The 19,707-nt window shown below is 43.0% G+C and overlaps 1 protein-coding gene across 1 annotated transcript in view; it reads left to right on the top strand.

Moving 5' to 3' along the window:
• Nucleotides 1–18,893, top strand: part of cachd1 (cache domain containing 1) — a 90,172-nt gene extending 71,279 nt beyond the window's left edge. Inside the window, exons 17-27 of the mRNA XM_030434205.1 lie at nt 620–742; nt 1,411–1,510; nt 1,620–1,736; nt 2,717–2,877; nt 3,221–3,307; nt 4,945–5,061; nt 5,918–6,069; nt 6,559–6,720; nt 7,499–7,576; nt 8,435–8,536; nt 15,057–18,893. Coding sequence (XP_030290065.1) covers nt 620–742; nt 1,411–1,510; nt 1,620–1,736; nt 2,717–2,877; nt 3,221–3,307; nt 4,945–5,061; nt 5,918–6,069; nt 6,559–6,720; nt 7,499–7,576; nt 8,435–8,536; nt 15,057–15,307 — 1,450 coding nt within the window. The 3' untranslated portion in view covers nt 15,308–18,893. The remainder of the gene's footprint in view (nt 1–619; nt 743–1,410; nt 1,511–1,619; nt 1,737–2,716; nt 2,878–3,220; nt 3,308–4,944; nt 5,062–5,917; nt 6,070–6,558; nt 6,721–7,498; nt 7,577–8,434; nt 8,537–15,056) is intronic.
• The last annotated feature ends 814 nt before the right edge of the window (nt 18,894–19,707 follow it).

Here is a 19,707-nt window from a genome sequence, read left to right as displayed (position 1 = left end):
GTCTAGCCAGTGACATAATCTCCCTCAACCAAACGGTGTTGGTTATCTTCAAGTGTCTGCTCGTCAGAAGTGCCCTTGAGCAAGCCACTGTACTCCTGTGCTTTGGTTAATTGTCGCGGACGTTCAGGCAGAATGTTTTGGACACAGCCTCGTTGAGTCGGAAGGCTTTAAGAAGTTACTATGGCTGCGATCTACGTGTTTATGTTTGTAGTTCTGCGAGCTTAAAATGCAACCTAGCGCCACAACGCTGCCTGCACAAATACAATGGGAGCTGTTTACCAAATGTACAGTATAAACAGTCAGTATCAGTCTGGATTAGCGTGTTGATGACTGGCTCAGTGAGCATAACATTGCGCAGGCTGTATCCTGTGTAAACACAGGTTCAAAGACGGTGTGTGTGATGTATTTTGTCTGCGCGTTTAAAGGGGATTTTTTTTTTATTTGGACGGCTATTGCTAAATATTTATGCTCTCTCTAAGACGGTGACGTCTCCCCGCGCACAGCTTAGCACACAGTCGCAGCAAACAGTTTAACAGGAAAGTTTAACATTTTCCGTCATTTAAGATAATCCTTTGTGTTTGTTTTTGTCCGCTCCTTTTCTTCGCCCCTCTCTCTGTAGCTCTCAGATGGCCCCTGGTTATGCTATCGCAGTGATGGGCATCGACTTCACCTTACGCTACTTCTACAAGGTCCTGCTGGATCTGCTTCCCATCTGCAACCAGGACAAGGGCGACAAGATCAGGTAGGAGGAGGGTGGTTGGCTGACCCGTTTCAATCTTCTGAACCTCTCGCTCCCTTCCACTTTATTCTTTTCCTTCCTTCGCCTTTTCTCTTGGGTATATTCGGAGAGCGGATGAACTTCCGTATTACTGAGCGAGACTTGAACTTGTGCAGAGATGCAAGAAAAAAATGAAAGGGGAAGGAGAGATAAGAGGATTATCACGGCATTCCTGCCGGAGATGTGACGTCGCTGCTGTCTCAGTCCTACATACCTTCTCCAGTTTTTTGTCTCCCTTTTTTGTTTTTTTCTTCATCCTTTTTTTCTGCTCCCCCCCCCCCCCCCCCCCCAGTCCGCCGTCTCTCTCCCCTTGCTCTCTCCCTCGCTCTTTCTTTCTCTTCATTTCCTTCATGCTCTCTCTGTCGGTGCTCAGGAGCCATATGAAACAGGATTAGCCCAAAGTGGGTGTGGGGGAAGAGAGGAGCACTATTTGGCAGAGTGTTTGAGGAATGGAGGGAAGTAGAAGGGAGCCATGCAGGGCTATGCAGGGTGAAGTTGAATTAAGCACTATGGGAAAAAGAGGGATTAAAAAAAAGGTAGATAAGATATAACTGGTATGACTAATGTAAATTTCCATGTATTCACTCTCTGTGTCTGCTGTCTTTACATATACTTGTGTGTGCGCATTGCAGGTGCTTCATCATGGAGGACAGAGGGTATCTGGTCGCTCACCCTACTCTGATTGACCCCAAAGGTCATGCCCCTGCAGAGCAGCAGCACATCACACACAAGGTAAAGGACCAGGAACGAATATACAAAATTGAATTGAGCTTCATTCTTCTCTTTGTCGCGTTTGTTTTGCTTTTTTTCTCACACCGTCTCCCCATTCTTTTGACGGCAGGAGCCACTGGTGGCCAATGACATCCTAAACCATCCCAACTTTGTCAAGAAGAATCTGTGCAACAGCTTCAGTGATCGCACCGTGCAGCGCTTCTACAAGTTCAACACCAGCATAATGGTGAGTCGGAAAAACTCAGATAGCTGATGTCTTTATGGTCTGTTTGCATCAGATATTTTGTCATGTAATCTGTAATAGTCTGAGGTGTTCTGTAGTCGGGATATTTATTCCATGTCTGTCCTCTGTGGCTCTTCACTGTACAGATTGTAAAGCCCAGCGAGGCAGTGTGATCTGTGATGTGACTAAGTGGATTTATGAATGACTGCACAGACACTCAGACTCTGACAGTTATACTAAGTAACACACTCCTGAGGGCCTTCCTGAGCAGTGACGAGTATGTGACAGGGTGACACTGCCACCTTGTGGTGATCTGTGGTGTTGCAGCCATGAACTGTTCCTATACAAATCCCATTAGCTTTTAAATTATTACAGTAAACTTTATAACATGTTCATACTATTTAATTGGTGCCTACGTTTAGTTTAAAAAGGAGCAGATTTAGTTTAATGTCAATAAATCGAATCTGTTTAAGTACATCCTGCCCTTGCTGGTCACTAGCGTTGCACTACAACTATGATCACATTGCAATATTTGATAAAAGACCCAACAGCAGGGCTGCATTTTTTAAAATAAAGATAAAATGTGTCACAACATACATTTTATATAGATAAAGCTATAAATGATGGAAACATGCATGTTTGGCACTGTACCCAGAAAAAAACACATCATCATAATCTCAAAAAGAATAAAACTGTGAAAATCAAACACAAAATTCACCATTCCAACTAAAATTGGGTTCTTGTTCTGTTTTCCACTACATGATTCTAGCTGTATGTCTGTTTCTGTGTAGCACACAGAGAGCAATGTAAACAAGAGTCAAAATACTTTTATGTGTATGAATACTTGGCTGGTAGAAAGTTCTGTTGGGAAAAAAAAAGTTTTTAATGATCTCTCTCTCTCTCTCTCTCTCTCTCTCTCTCTCTCTCTCTCTCTCTCTCACGCTCCCTCTCTCTCTCTCTCTCTCTCTCTTTCTCTCTTTCAGGGGGACCTAACCAACCTGGTCCATGGGAGCCATTGTTCTAAGTACCGTCTGACCCGAATCCCCGGCACCAACGCCTTCGCTGGTATCGTCAACGAGACGTGTGACTCTCTGGCGTTCTGCGCCTGCAGCACCGTGGACCGGCTCTGTCTCAACTGCCACAGGTCTCTCATTCGCCCATACACTCATGAGGGATTCACTGTTATTACTTTGAGGTGTTGCGATCTAACATGACACGATCCTACTGTAATGGAAGAACAGACTTGTTCAGAAAAGATTACGATCTGAACCTACAATGCTGCAGCAGAGTCATAACAGGCTGTGTGTACCTTATTGACAATCACATCCTGATCCGAAAAATGCTCAGCCAATGAAACACTGATTATGTGGACGTGCAAAAACAGTTATTACTTCATCAGAAAACAAATTAAATGTAGCTCGCTATGTGTCATCATGAGAAATGTTTCTCACTCTCTCGTCACTCTCTGTGTGTTTTTTTTCTCCCAGGATGGAGCAGAATGAATGTGAGTGTCCATGTGAGTGCCCCCTGGAGGTCAACGAGTGCACCGGCAACCTCACCAACGCTGAAAACAGGTCAGTGCAAAGACGCACCTGAGCCGCAGTAAATGAATAACATTTATGTCCACAAAGTCTACATTGTTTTTGAATATAAGTGAGTCAGCTGATGCCTGATCCAAGTGTTGGTGTGAAGAGTAGTCATATCACATAGCGCCACTGCATATGATAACAGAGACCAGAAGAAATCCATCAGGATTTAAATGGATTCAATTAAAATGGCTCAAACTCCGTGTGAAATGAAAAATGGCTTAAGCTTGTTGCCTAAATGTGAATAATAATGTTTTCCTCTTTCTGTAAAGAAGTAGTCAAACGTACTGGAGAGTGGTCGCTTAAATGATTGTCAGAATCTCCTGAGCTTATTAGCGGACAGGCAGACAGGTCTGTGCTTCCTCCAGGTGTATTTAAAGAAGTTGGACTGGTGCCGGCAGTCTTTATTGGTGCCTCAAGGACTGATGTCCGCCAGTGGAAGAGTGCACTGTTTTGATTAATGGTTAGAGTTGATGAGTGATCTTTGTTCATTCAAATCATCAATCACCATGACTAATGATTACCAAGGGAGGTTATAAAAAGTCTGGTCTCTTCGTTTCAAATGTATATAAAGATAGAAACATAAAGGAAAGTTTTCAGCTGTCTTTAGGAACATGTGCTACTTTGTTTATCCTGCACTGATGTCATATTTCAGTTAATTTACACTTTGTATCTCATTCTGCCCTTTTTATCTGTAGAAGAACTTTATTCCCTATTTTTCCCCCTTTCTCTTTTTTCTTTCTCTAGTGTCCAAACCTGTCCCTCGGTCACTTATTATAACGTACTGAATTAGACTGCATGTCAAAAAAAAAAAGGAAAAACTTGAATTACAAAAAGTTCACTATAATGCCATAACTTACCAGCATCAGTCACAGCCCAGGAAGATGCAGCACTATTTCTGTTTTTACCTTTTGCATCGTTAATATGTGAAATATCTCCAATATAAATTCTAAAAAATGTTTTTTTGAAACTTGCTGTCAGCAGTATTTAACACTCATCATTCAATGTCAGATGACACATTTGCCAAATTCTTTTCTTTAGCTCTTGAGCACGATAGTAGTGTATTCAGATGCCCAGGCTGACAACAGTCCCTGTTACAGTCCTGTTGTTATCATTTTAACTGCGGATGTGTTCCTGCTCCTGCAGACACTTTCTGCTGTGTAAATGTTTGTGGGTGTTTCCATATCGTCTTTTCCTTTCATACTATCTCTTTTGTCCTTCCCGTCCTGATCTTGTCTCTCGCGTCTCTCTCTCTTGTCTCTCCCATCTCCTTTCATCAGCCGTCAGCAGCCTTTGACAGCACGGCAATGTTTCAAATGCCAGTTTCTTCTTTATTTCAGGAAGACGTGCAATTATCATTCCTCCCTGTCAGATTTCTCCTCTGTGCTTTGTGTCAAGCAGCATTGGTGTTTGTCCTTTAAGAGGTGCTTTGCATAAATTGACGTGCTGATGACATTCCTTTTGAGGGCTCGTGCTTTGATTTCCTTTTTTAAGTCGGTTCCGCTGTATTTGCGTTTGATTGGATGGCCTGGATGGAGGTTGTCGGCCACTGAATAGTTTCTGACCAAAGCAATGAACTGTGCCTGCACCTTGCTGCACTTTCACCTTCTGTGCGTTGCGTACAGGAATCCCAGCTGCGAGGTGCATCAGGAACCCGTCAGTCTGAACGTGATCGATCCCGCTCTGCACGAGACCCTGCCCCAGTGCATCAACACCCGCTGCAGTCAGAGATACACCAGCAGGTAACCACGCTGAACTACACACCTGTAAAGTGCACGTTAACGGGTGTGATGAATAAAAACAACACGTGTGACGTTTATGTACACCACAGACGTTTACAACTCACACATGAATCTATCATGAGGTGTGTGGGTTCTATTTACAAATAAGTCATAGGGCCAACCACGAGGATGTTATAAACAGCACAGCTCCACCCAGTGGCAACAAACGGGAAAAGTCTTCCATCCTTCACATCTTTTTATTTGTAGGTCACTGTCGGAATAAATCCTATTTCATTTTTTTTTATTGCTAATTCACATTTGCTTTTTGCGAGTGAAGGCAAATCTACCGTACTTCACTTTAACGAGCTTTTGATATCACATGCTCTCCTTTACATGTAAATAAACAGTGTTGGAAAGTTTGATATGAAAATGTGCCCCTCTGTCTCAGAAAGATTTGTTACCACCTGGCTCATGTTGAAAATGAAAGTTCCTTTAAGTGTAAGCTTGCTGTTCAACATGGCAAGGCAGGTTGAATGTATAAAGCATCATTCAGCCGCAAGGCACTTCAAATACATCAAAACTGAAGAAAAGACATTAAAGAAGTACTTTACAGATGGCCTTTTGCATGAAACTGAGATGTTTCTGCAGTAGGACATTGAAAAAGGGCGCTTTCATTTGCACGTACTTCCAAAACTATCCTGACACAGAGTTGGTTCCCATTTGAGATAGATTTTAGATAAGATTTAAGATAACAAAAAAACTCAATAAGAACAAAATCAAAACAAGCAAATAAATAGCTTCCCATTAAATGCTGTTTAGACTATAAAAGAAAGCAATCAATGTAATACTGATCACTACATTCTGTGATCCGTTTCAGTGACTGTTTCGGCGTGTTGGACTGTGAGTGGTGCATGGTGGACAGCGATGGTAAGACTCATCTGGACAAGCCGTACTGTGCCCTGCAGAAGGAGTGTTTCGGGGGCATCGTCGGCGCCAAGAGTCCCTATGCAGACGGCATGGGACTGCTGGGTGAGTGACTGTGGATTTAGTCAAGCTCTACAGAAGTGCTCGCTGTAAAGACATGGAACAACTAGATCCTTTATTTGGTGGCTTTATTGGATCTCATCAGCCCGAGAGTAAAGTAAAACAAACCAGCAGCAGAAGGAAAAAGATTTCTAGGGTCTTTGGGGCAGTAGAAATGCTCTGTTTTGCAGATCACAGATAACCAGCATTTCAGATTGATTGAAACTTTTCTGCTGCCTTTCCTTTGCTTCTGTTATCTGCTTTTGCAAACGGAGAATTGGCCGTCCGCCCGCCGTTGAATCATTTTTCTTCGGCATTTCACACTGATGAAAGAGAAGATGTGAAGTAGCTGCATGATTTAGGATCAGAGTCCGAGCTGTCTCATGTTAGCTTGCTTGTCACATCTTGAGCGGTCTGAAATCCTTTGTACTCTAAACAACCTTCTGCCCATCCTTTCGCCTCTTTTTTTTTTCTTCCTCTGTCTTTCCTCCACAGATGAAGAGGTGGCGTCTCTGAACATGATCAAGAGCGCCCCTGTGGGTCCAGTCGCTGGGGGCATTATGGGATGCATCATGGTGTTGGTGCTGGCTGTGTACGCATACAGACACCAGATCCACAGGCGATCGCACCAGCACATGTCACCGCTGGCAGCACAGGGTAGGACTGATGGATGGACGCTAATTTTATTAATTGATCACCTAATTAAGTCATTTTTGACAGTAACACACGTCCTCGCCATGTTCAAAAGGAACCCGAGAGCATCGTTTTCTGCATTCGTGGTGGATTATTTAGTCATTTTCCCACTGGTTGGCCTCAAGTAAACTACAGGAGTAACTCTGTAAAAAGCCAGCTGCTTGTATTAACCTTCACATCTGAACACGCTGACATTTCTTTAAATATCAAAAGTAGACACAAAGTTTTTAAAGCGGCGCGATGAGCGAGCGCCGTGTCAAGTGCTGCTTGAGCTAAACAGCTGACATTAGCATCACGTGGCGGCTGCTTCTGCTGCGTGATTTGTGTAATCACTCAGCGGTATTGACAAAAACATCAAACAAGATTACAACCTCATTAAAGCTCTCTAGACCAAGTCACTTTCGGTCTGATCGTTTGGTAAACAACTTGGGATTGATGGCGGCGAGCGTGGCTGCGTTATCACAAGGCATTAGGCTGAGGAATTGGCTCATAAGAAGTCACTGCAGTGTGTGTGTGTGTGCGTGCGTGTGGCATGTTCAGTCTCTTCTGCACTGTTTTACAAATTGAACCCATGCACTCACACTTATTATGATTATCTGGGCAAAAGGCAATTTCAGCTGTCACCCTGATACAGATCTCAAATCCATAAGAAAGTCCCGGTTTTGGATAGAGAAACCCTGTCCACATATTATTCCTCATCTTGGCCTTTTTTCTCATTCCCTTTACCTCCGTGCTGCTCCAGAAATGTCGGTGAGGATGTCCAACCTGGATAACGAGAGAGACGAGAGAGACGAGGACAGCCACGAGGACAGAGGAATCAGTGAGTGTCGTTTGATATCTCATCGCCACGGAACGTTTAAACCAACAACAAGGAACTTTTAACTGGTTATGAAACAGTCTCAGTCTAATACTGGTGCCTCTGTATGACACACAAATAGGCAAGATCCTGAGTGGCTGTGACTGTACAGTTATTGGAGTTACTCTTAATGCAATGTGGCAGGGGCTGATTCTGACTTTTTCAGGTTGGATAAGTCACGCAATTCAAAAAAAAAAAAAAAAAAAAAGTTTTTTTGTGGTAGAGTGCTGAGGATGATTCAACCCGTTAAGACCAGATGCAACATTTGTGTGGTTCCCCCTTCAGAGTCTGATGCCACATGAGCCTGTTTTGCGTGATGTGACTATAGAAAAAGTAATCCTGTAATGACCGTCAGAGCAAAGGCGATAATTTCCAATTCAAGCCGATGTCTCGAGCCCTTGAATGTTTTTAGTTCAAGTTCCGAGAAAGGCCGAGAAATGAATGGTTTTAGTGAGTGTTGACAACTCTGTCAAGTTTGTCAGAAAACCCCTCAGGTTTTAGGAGGTGTTTTCAAACAGTGACTTGGAGTGCATTTTAATGGGCACCCTCAGACCACAGGTCTTACTGGGTTAAGCTGTCTCACACTCCGTGTAGAGAAGCTGCTCTGTAGTCTGTTGGTACAGTACAGCAGAAGAAACGTACTTTTTGTTTCAGCCTCGTCATCTTTTCTCCAATGTCAGCCACCTGAATCAAACAAAAAATGAAAGTTCCTTGTTGTAGCTTTAAATAAAGCGTTTGAATTAAAGTGTCTTTATTTACAGTGTGACAGTGCACGTATCTAATTACTAAACGCAGCCTCTTTGTGTTCTCTCCCCCCCTCAGTCAGTAACACTCGATTTATTGCTGCGGTGATTGAGAGGCACACTCACACTCCCGAGCGGAGACGGAGGTACTGGGGACGATCTGGGACAGAGAGTGACCATGGTAAGAAGTAATAACGTTAATTGTGTCGCACACTTAGATCAGTAATAGCGGAAATGCTGCCAAAAAAAGCACGAGTGTGATGATACTGACAACCAACGTGCCAATCAGCTCTGACGGAATGAGGAAGTGAGTAGGTTGCATCGGAAATGTCACTAATAATGTGTCAAAAACTATTTATAACATGCTTCTTTCTCAGCAGTGGTTTCTCTGTAGGTTGAGAACAACGGACCAGTTATTTCCCCCTGTGTTGTGTCATTCTTACACAACAGAGAGTTCAGACTAAAATAATCTGTAAATGAATCATTCGCTGGTTACAAAACTGCCCCATCTTGCATTCTATAAAATAAAAGTATGTGCCACATGAGATCTGTTGAAATGTAGCCTTGGGCAGCATAAAGATGGCTCCTTTGCTGTGAATAAAATAATGACGATGTAAATCTATCCACTACCCTAGTAAGTTTCTCAGGGAGAGAGGTGCAGGTCGCCGGGGCTCATTGTAACAGACGGGGCTCATCAGACAGGAGGAATAAAGTTAGTTATGTATCGTCGCTACATATTGTTGATCAGTTACAGAGATACAAACTCCAGCTAAGGAAAGAATAAAAACAATAAAAACAATTTGTTCTTTGACAAAGTGTTGACTGCACAAACGAGACTGATTGGACTCTGCTGCCCGTGATGGCGGACATCAGAGCAAACGAACGACACGAGCCATCTGCGGTTTGAGAGCTTGTGATCTTCTTCATCCGTGTCACCGAGGAACCTTGTGTGTTACATGCACAAAACACTTCCTGCCCTTCATCTGCTGTTTGGGTCATAGCAACTGAAAACGTGACATCATGTGCAAACAAGCGATCAGCATCAGATCAGAAAGCTTTAATAACACGACAAGCTGAGGAGGAGACAATAACGTAGAGTTATTTCATACCGGTTTCAACTTGATGTGTCAGCCCGGCACGGCAGGGATTTTACATCTCCATTACAACGCGGCTACCTGCCTGTAGTTATTCACTACAGTTGCTCCCTACTGTAGCTACTTATTGGTGAAGACATGGCGACAAAGTGGATCTAAAAAAGGGGAGAGGAAGCCACCATTAGCCTCTTATTGATGATGAAGCCTTTCCGACATCATCTCGACCCGCTTGGGGGCAGTCAGACACACTCCAGAGATGGTCCGTCTCTGGTGTGACTCGGCACAACTCGCCACATTTAAGCTGGTAATGGAAACCCAGATCAGCGCAGCATGGTTTCAGCTGGCGCCAATGGAAAAGCCCTCCAGGAAAGTGTACATGTTGGACCTGATGTAACTGCTGGATGTAGGAAGACGGCTGTTTTACTCTCTGTTAGCGTCTTTCCTCAGTGCGCCAGATCCAGGAAATGACATGAAATAAAGTTAATTTCCTCATCTGCTGACTACATTACAGAACACAAAACCTTATTCATTTAATTTAGCTGTTCAAAAATCATATTTGAAGCGTAGGAATCATCTTTTTACGATCCAGTTCTCTCTCAGTTCTTTGGCAGGGCTCCAGCTCCTGGCTCGTTCGTGTCATTATATCACAGCTCAGTACGTTGTTTCCTCTCCTCTCCAGCTCCGGGAGAGTTGCTCATGCTCGCTGTAACCGTTTGTAGAACTTGTGCGTCTGACACTCGACGAGCGTGGACGGACAGCTTTGCACCCACACGGGCTCTTACCACCTACATATGGCATCACTCCACTTCCTGGCAATGAGTGCCTCCCAATACTAGTTGCATAACTGATGATGACAGGGAAAACAAGGACGAAGAGAGGAGAGTGGGCTAAAGTGAAACAAAGACACGAGCGAGAGCTTGTCAGCTGCGTGCCGCGTACAGTGAAGCCGTTAAATCAGGGAAGTTGAGATGGAGCTGTGTGGAAAATGAGTTTTAATTAGAGTTCATCTTTAATGACTCTAGTGTTATGTTCTCTGTAATCCATCTGTCCTGCATAACATATTTTTTTTTTACCACAGAGTTGCGAGTATTAATCAATTAGCTTAGAATCTCCAACTATTTTGATAATCAATTAGTTTGAGTGATGATGTTTTTGTCAAGAGGAAAAGTCAAAATTCTCTCATCCGGGCTCCTAGTTATGAATATTTTTCTGGTTTCATTACTCTTCCGTGATAAAAAAAAAACTGAATATTTTCGGGTTGTCGGGTTTGGGAAACACTTAATTTTTTTCTAGACAAAACAATCAGTGAATCGAGACAGTACTCAAAAGCTCAATCAGCAATGAAAATAATTGAGTTGCACTCATCCAGAGTGATTAGAAATGATCCTTGATATCAAAGAAATGATTTTATGCAACTAAATTTTGTCAAGGAAAAGTGTCAAACAGATAAGTTGCTTTTTTTCAGGCCCTACGTCCATCAATCATGAAGGACACCACTCAGGTGTGATATAATATATATATTTTTTTTAAAAGCGCAAAAAACACGGTGAATCATCGGGGCAGTCTGGAGAAATGAACAGGAAAGATGTTTCACGCGTTGTATAACTGGGGACGGCGAGGGAGGAAAAAAAAAAAGCGAGAACAAGTGGAGAGATGTAGAGATGCAAAAATGATGAAAGAGGGGAAATGAGAGCGAAATGTAAGGCCAAGAGGACAGGGACGGGGAGGAAGACGAGTCTGAAATAATGGAGCGAGGGGGTGTTCGTACGTCAGGGATTTAAACAAATTCATCACCGAGTTGAGGCTTCAAAGTTGCTGCTCCTCTCTGCGCGGTCAGAGGTGGCCTCCTACTACCACAAAGCACTCACTCACACCGCTGCTGAAGGGGGTGATGATACACACACACACACACACACACACACACGGGCTGCATGCAGGTCGCAGAAGATGAGAACATCAGATCTGTTAAGTGACGCACACGCACTGCAGAGAGCTGTTCGGCAGCGCTGTTAAATGACAGGAAGTGGCCAAAAGTATCCATTTAATGATGAATGCTGTACGCAGCGAATACATGTAATCAGCACAGACCCTAACATTATACAGTTTGTGCTTCGACTTGTGACTGCCGTGTACAGTGTAATTGACATCTAGAGACAGGAAGCAGCAGATGGGGGTTAGCAGAAGAACATGAAGATTATAATTATTTCCATCTTTCATCTTTCATGCTTTCAAATCATATTCATGTTTAGGAGTCACATGCACCAAGTCAGCAAAGTTAATCTTGACACCAAATGATATCGATATGAAGGGAAATCGATAGTTAATAGGGCATTGTGTATCGTTTGTGATTCAGGCACTCTGTTAGAGACCTCACAGATAACATTTACTTTGTATAGAGTAAGAACAACACAGCAAGATGTTACATTTTACCATGGCTAGTCAAAGCGGCCACGTCGGCTACAGTCAACAACAGCAAGGAGATGAAGAGGGAGAGAAACTCCCCAGACTCCCTTATGAAATTGCTCAATTTCGTGAGTTGTTGAGATAGAAGACACTTTATAAATGTTGGGAAATGCAGTCTACAACAAATTCTTGATTATGTGGGCCTTCTCGTAAATTCGGCATATTTTATACATTAAGTTCTTTCTTTCTTCGCGTTAAAACATTGTGTCAAGACGCCCGGCGTGGCAGGCGTGAAATGCTGAGCTGTCGCCTTGTGATCGGATCGCTGGAGACGGATGTTAGTGTCAAGGATAGACGCCTTCAACGTTTTTTTTATGATGCAGCGCCGTGAAGACACAGACGCGTCTCGCTCGTCCACATGTCTTTATCACATAATTTATCATTTATCATTTATCGCTGCAGCACCCTCAGCACCCCTCTAGTTCCCGTGTCCTTGGTCTCAATGCAGAATCTGAAGCTACAGCCAGAAGCCAATTAGTTTAGATAATATAGTTACTCCCCCCGGCCAAGAAATGCTGTAATCTGGGACAAAGCACCCGTTAAACAGACGTTTTCATGCACAAGTTTTTGTTCAGGTTGAACAAATGAGATGTATCGTGTTAATTAGAGAGCCTGTTTCTGGGCTTTATGTTAGATTAGCCAACTGGCTGTTGGTGGTACTCAGTGCAGAGGCATGAGGTTGACATTGATCTTCTCATCTTAGTCTTGACAAGAAGGCCAGTAAGTGTATTTAAATTGTTGAACCTATTCCTTGAAGTACAGACATATTAGTCAACAAGTCATTCAGTCGATTGCTCTGTCTTGTAGCTTCACAGACTGTCCGGGATTTGTTTCCAGGATGTAGACTTCTGTCTTTTGTCTCCAGCTGTTAAAAATGAAAAGTCTCAGAAATCTCACAGGTCCAATCATGATAAGGGAATTGGGAGTGAGTGTCTCCGAGGTGCAACAACACGGTAGTTTACGCTGTCTTTACGCATCTCTTAACATTAAGAGGGATTTTCTCTCCTCACCTGGTGCAGGTGAACACTGGGAACAGGACACGGCTGGCTGTAGTCCTGCCTCACACTCCGGCTCTTGCTGTCCGCGGGGGGGAAAGGGGATAAACTGTGCTGAAGTCGGCACCTTCCATGTCTGGAACTTCTTTGAAGTCTCCATCCCTCCTTTTCCTTTAATCCCTCCCTTCCTCCCCTCTCCATCCCTCAGCCACCCCCATCTTTTCCTCTCTCTGTCACCCCCTCTGCTCATTCGTCTGTCTCTCCTGTTCTTTGTAAGCTTTATTTCAGTCGATATCAAAGCCCGGCTAATCTTCTGAGAATCGGCGAGGGGAGACTTCCGAGCAAACTTCTCAGTTAGACATACAGGACATTTACTACTTTTGCACTGCACTACATATACTCAACCCTCTATTATATGTCGAGACGTGATGGGACATAGCTGAGCCTTCACAGTTACAAATCAGCGATGATTTAAACCGCAGTTAGTAATGAAATCCGTTTAATCGCTGCGTCCCTTGTTTAGATGTTTAACTTTTCAATGTTGAGGTCGGGGAAAGGTTGTTGGAGATCAATTCGACACAAACGTACGCACATGCTTCAACCTGACACCTTCTTCCTACATGCCACAGACACACGAACCCCCGCTGACACACACACCTACTCACAAACCACTCGGTTGAGTATCTGTGGAGCTTTTAATGTTTCATCATCCTTAATGGCAGTGATTTTTCTATAAACACAGTCATTGAGGCACTCAGGCTCGCAGGCTTTATTTGTTCAACTGTAATACCAGATTGATGTTCCAGTCGTGAGGCGCGTTGCTGGTGTCACTTCAGAATTATGAAGAAGACGGCACTCAAGGAATTAAAGAAAATGAGCTTATTTCCAGATCAACACCCAAATGTTTTTTTCATAGTGAGACCGTGTGCTTCAGATGGATTTCATGGCCCTGAAGGTGACCCGGCCCACTCAGTAGGTGATGGTTTATGTCGAACTCGGGTTCAAGTGAATACATTAAGTGAATTAAGCCAGTGTAGCTTAATCATCACAAGCCTGGAGGGAAATCCAGCCATGTATACATTTAAAATAGTCTTTCATCGGTAGAATATCATAACATATTGGTGTCTTTATGTTCATCTTATTGATTTATTCTCTGACCCAGTAATTCCTTTTCTCTACGCCAGCAGTACTGCCCTCCCACTGCTCCACTTACCAATGTATCCAAACTGCCGTGTTGGCTTATGTTTCTGTCTCCTCGGGCTAAACGTATGTGCAGGATGTGTAGGGACGCGGTCATAAATATGCATGCTCTCTTTTTTTTTTCTTTTTCAATATCTGATGAGAAAGCCGAAAAAATGCCCAGTAGGGATATTCAGTTGTCGATGTGCCATCAAAGAACCTGGACCGCTTTCAGCAACATTGTGTTAGCCTGTATTCACATGGATGTCTCTGTGTTGAACGTGTATGACTGGAAGGCGTCATTTGCTGAGCAGTTTCTTTCATGGTGTCATCCCGTCTCTTTAAAATGTTCCGCAGCGATGCTGTGCTGACAGAATAACGGTTTAAAAACAGTGTATAAAATGATGTTGTAATATGTCACGCTTTCATTTTTCACTTTCACCGATGGCGTAGGCTTTCAGTGGAAATCTGTAAATCAAGAATGTTTTGTTAACAGTTCAGTTTGGAGAAAGCTCAACTATAAGACGTTTCTATAATCTCTTTCTTGTGATTCAGCTCTCAAGCCATAGTTAATAGACTGTTAATTGATGGAGGGTTTTGTCAAGCTTAAATGCAAAACTGTCACTGGTTCCAGCCTCTTAAATGTGAAGCTGTATTTTGTTATTGTGATAGTTATCTTCTACTCTCTTCTTTCACATCATATAAACTGAAAGATTCTACATTTAATTGGGCTATCACGTTTTGAGCTTATTCAGTCGGCACTTGGTAATTAAAATAATCTTAACCTACTTGCAGCATTAACAACTGAAGTGTTGGTGATTTTATTCATACAGAACCATTCAGACACACTCAAAGTGCTTTGCGGGGACACAGAAGTACATCAAACATGAGAACATTTTATGAATTGAGTTGTAAGAGTAACAGCGAGTGCAGTGATACAAACCTCTGCATGTGTTTGTTTTGTCTCCAGGCTACAGCACCATGAGTCCGCAGGAGGACAGCGAGAATCCGCCCGGGAACAACGACCCGCTCTCGGCCGGCGTCGACGTCGGCAACCACGATGACGACCTCGACCTGGACACGCCTCCCCAGACGGCCGCGTTGCTCAGCCACAAGTTTCACCCCTACCGGCACACGCACACACACCACCACCCGCTGCACACGCACTCGCACCACCTGCAGGCTGCGGTCACCGTGCACAGTGTGGACGCAGAGTGCTGATCTCTGGCGCAGACATTCACCCTCCTGCCAGGGATGACGCTTTTTTTTGATCAAAGACTATTTTTAAAAAAAAATAAACATTTGTGCTGGATTAGAGAGCACACCATAGGTACTGTGAGTATGGACGTAGGGAGGGAGAAGCCCCAGCTGGACTCAAGCCCACAGCGTCATGGCTGGGACCTCCGCCATGAATGGATGTTTAGCTTAAAATGGGTATTAGCCTCACGGTCTCATTGTGCCAACATCTCCATCTCGACCCCTTTTTTCCCCAAACCCAGTCCAAAATCTGGCAGGTGTACACAGTTTTTTTTTTTTTTTTTTTTTTTTTTTACCAGAATTGCCTGAACTGGGCCCAAAAAAAAAAAAATCTAATGGGATTATTTTGTTTGTTTTCTGAAGGAACTTTTGTAAGAGCACACATCAACCTTTGGGAGCAAACTGTTTGAGCCGATTCATCGAAGACAGGATACAACTGGAACCCATAAGCGTTGTGAAAGGACAAACGTCTTCATTTCCATGTGGAAGGCCGAAGCAAACACTTCATAGGACCGGAGGATAATCAATTAACATAGAAATCTAGATGCTGATTAGACCCCCTTTTAGCTCCGCCGCTTCCTCCCAGCCTTCGCACAAGTCGTTACCTCTTAAAGCCCACTTATGGGGAGGGGCACGAGGGGAAGTGAGGTCTCTGATGAGGAGTGCTGTGCTGTATTTCCACACAGGCCGCGGTCTAATGTTGGAGTCTATCACGGATTCTGTCAGAGCTTTACTCTCCATGGTTCTGCAGACTGAGAATCCACAGTTGGTTTTCTCTGAAAGTAGTTACTGGCCTTACACACAACATGGTTTTGGGAAAATATTTGGACATTTTCACGAGTGTCTGCGAACTTCAAAGCAGTCGCATAAATCTTGAAAGACACACTTCAAAGAGGAAAAGATTATTTTTCTACTATTTATTAAAAGAGGTAGATTTTCGGGCAAGCAGCTGCAGCTAACATAAATAAGAAAGTAGTTAAGATAAATGAAACACACAGACCAACTTCCTGTAACTAATGCGTCACAGGGCTCATTATTTTCAGTTTTTTGTTTCCGTGAAGTCTGTGACTGCTTGTGTTTATTAAGATTTTTAAGAGTTTAAGTATAAAGGACTTGGGTGCATAATCAGCGGCTCATTTTCTTTCCATTTTTTTCTTCGTTTTCTACCACCAGAGCTATCTTGTCCGTCAGAGAGTTTTTATCGTATAGTGAGGTGGACAGCGTTTCTTCTTCAAGCAGGAAACACTGCTGTCTGAGCAGAGACCTGAAAATCAAAGTCAAAATCAGATCCGCTCCTTCAAAAGAAATCCAGGTATCTTTCGGTGAATATCGGTAAAAAAAAACAAAAAAGATGAGCCTTAATCACATCCTGTGTCGGAGCAGTTCGGACGAAGAAGTTGTCACGGTTCTGATCACTCAGGTCTGTGTGTTCTTGTAAGAACTGCTGTGCAGAACGTCCTCACTCTGGACATGGAGGCGGCCTCCTGGGGATGGAGGAGTCTAACACCAGCAACACATTCCCAGCTTTAGGCCCTGCTGGGGATTTGGTGTGTGAGGATAATTGGGGACCCTCACAGAGGTCCTGGGAGATTCTCAAAGACTAAAAGTTGTCCCCGTAATCTGAGACATTTTTACCCTAACTTTTTGCCTCTGAGGCCAAGCAGATACTGTGTGTGTGTGTTGTGGTTGTGTGCTGGATTTGGTGCAAAACGAGCTGAATTTCCAGTGATGCCCAAGATGGAGTCTCCCTCTCATTAAAGAGAGTCAACGAGGGAGAGATGCTGCTGTTGTTGTACAGAGGTTACACCCATCTGTCGGCTCCTCTGTGGTTAACCACTCGAAATGTCTTTTTCTACAAATGTGTCTGGTTTAAAAGGGAACTCCACCAATTTTACACATTAAAGTGTGTTTACAGGTCATGGGGGAGTACTCCTGTGAAAAAGTAGTACGAGGCTTATGGCATCACCGGAGGTAGCTGCATGTAAATCTGATAAATTGCCTTCAGTGATGGCACTTTGTGGTCACGTTGCATTGTGGGTAATGTAGACACGAGGTTTTGTAGTCCTGTAACACCTAAACTCCAAAAAACAAATGATCAGAATTAATACAGCAGAAGCAGACATAGCGCCTTTCTTTCTTCCCTTTCAAAAGATGGTGCCTACATTACCCACAGTGCAACTTAGCAATGGATTGACATCAATGGGAGGCAATTTATTATAGCCTCCTCTGGAGCTACTACTACTACTACTACTAGTTTCTCTACATATGCAGTAGTACTCCTCAAGACCTGTAAACACACTTTATTGTGAACACTGGTGGAGTTACCCTTTAACTGTAATGTGTGTGTGTGTGTGTGTGTGTGTGTGTGTGTGTGTGTGTGTGTGTGTGGAGTGAGAGAGTGTGTGTGTGTGTGAAGAGAGAATGATTATCCACCTTTCATTGAATGCATTATTGTATTTTTTTTAAAGATAGTATTAGAGAATTATAGGTGAAATTATTATGATCGATGAAATCCACTTATTTTTATTCTGATGAAGAGTCGCTCGACCCGATCCGTGCTGCGTGCGTCTGATTGTTCACTTCCGTGTGGCACCCATTTGTCTCTGGGTGCAGAAAATGTTTTATTGTGTTTTCCGGCAATTCTTTATGAAGTGTAAATACAGAATCAACCATAGCTATTAATGTCCTGTACACTCCATATTTTTTTATGTTGCTAAGACATGATGCTCAGATATTTGGGTTGATATTTTTGAATTGTCTGTTCACGGTGTCTCACTATATTTCTGATGCCTTGGATGTTTTGTTTGTTCACATGATTTTTTGTTTTGTTTTGTTTTAGGTCCATATTGGATGGAAGTCAGTACTTGGAAAAACTAATACACACTTTTTTTTGAGAGACTTCTAGTTTTTTAAAGTTTTATCTCGTGTCTTCACAATGTTAAAAGGAAGCTTATTTCTCCACGAACCATTTCTCGATTTTTAAAACAAACAGTACTACAAGCATTATTTTCAGTAATGACCAGAACGGCACCACTGCAGTGGATTCAGGTTTATCACCATCATTATGCAATCAGACCTTTTTTCTGCTGGAAGATTTTTTTACCTGCAGTCATCTGTAGCACAAACAAATCAAAGGTTTCCTGTTTTCCCCCCACATGGTGCATCATTTTGGTTCAGTTCCACATCGAAGCAGTCTTGTAGCATTTCAGGGCAATTTAAAAAAATCAAATGCAGTCTAGTGAGTACTTTTTCGATGTGTGTGTTTGGGCAGATTTTTTATTTTTCCCCAAGTTGACTTTGTTGGTAAAAGCCTTTTTTTTTTTCTGGAGAACTTTGAAACAGTATTTACCAGCTGTTGTAAACAGGTATATGTGTGTGCGTGTGTCTGTCTGTGTGTGCGTGTGTGTGTGTGTGTACAGAACACTCTGAATCGCATTAATTAATATACTGAAGGAACATGTGTACATCAACCCCCCTCATGTATCATATAAAGTTATCAGATTGAGATTTATTGCAATGTGAATGTGATAAAGTCCATTTTACACTTAAACTGTCTGTCTTTTATTCACTGTCATTTAGTTTTGTCATTTTCGAAGGGTGACTCTGCACTGACGCTGCGCTTCAAACTGCTTCTGCAAAGCTCACTGGGGGTTTACATTTAAAAGAAATATGCACTTCAGGTCACTACAGAGATGTGGACGTAGTTGTCATAGCATTAAAGTCGCAGGTGTAATTCCGATTGTTCTGACACCAATACCAGCATCAGAAAAACCTCCAATACAGCCTGAAGTGCTATACCACCTTATTTATCCCTCATATTATATGAGTCCCATAACAAAACCAAGCTGTTTCCCAGCAGCATGGTGTACACCAAGTAGACAGGTGATCAGACTTAAACAGAAGGGGTTGACCTGGTTTGTTTAATTTACCCGACTTGCTCTTGGGGTTTTACTGGTTGGCTACAGAATCCATTTGCACAAACCAACAAATAGAGTCAGATGAAGGGTAAATGAGTCAGCCAGACTTTACTAACATTTCCAAATAAAGAACTCCTCTGTACCTACTCTCTCTCAGCTACAAGGCAGTGAAGAAGAGCAAAGGAAGGTTAACAAGGGGGGGATGCATTTTGGTCATTTTGTTAAGAGGGGATGATTGCACCCCTTTTCATATTGCCTACTGTGTACACCTGTCTGCAATTTAGCAGATTTCTTTTTTCCTGCCCAAGTAGCCAATGAGGTATCCATAAATGGCAAGCAGCTTTAGTCAACCTCACGCTTGCCAGCACACTTACAGTGGTTGATATTTGTGATATTTTCCGTTATGACTGACTGTCAAAAAAGAAAGTTCTTTAACACTCATTTTCT

The sequence above is a fragment of the Sparus aurata genome, chromosome 11 (assembly GCF_900880675.1).
Source record: "Sparus aurata chromosome 11, fSpaAur1.1, whole genome shotgun sequence".
NCBI classification, from domain to species: Eukaryota; Metazoa; Chordata; class Actinopteri; order Spariformes; family Sparidae; genus Sparus; species Sparus aurata.
The sequence above is the reverse complement of the archived record's forward strand: the minus strand, read 5'-3'. Positions and strand labels throughout refer to the sequence as shown.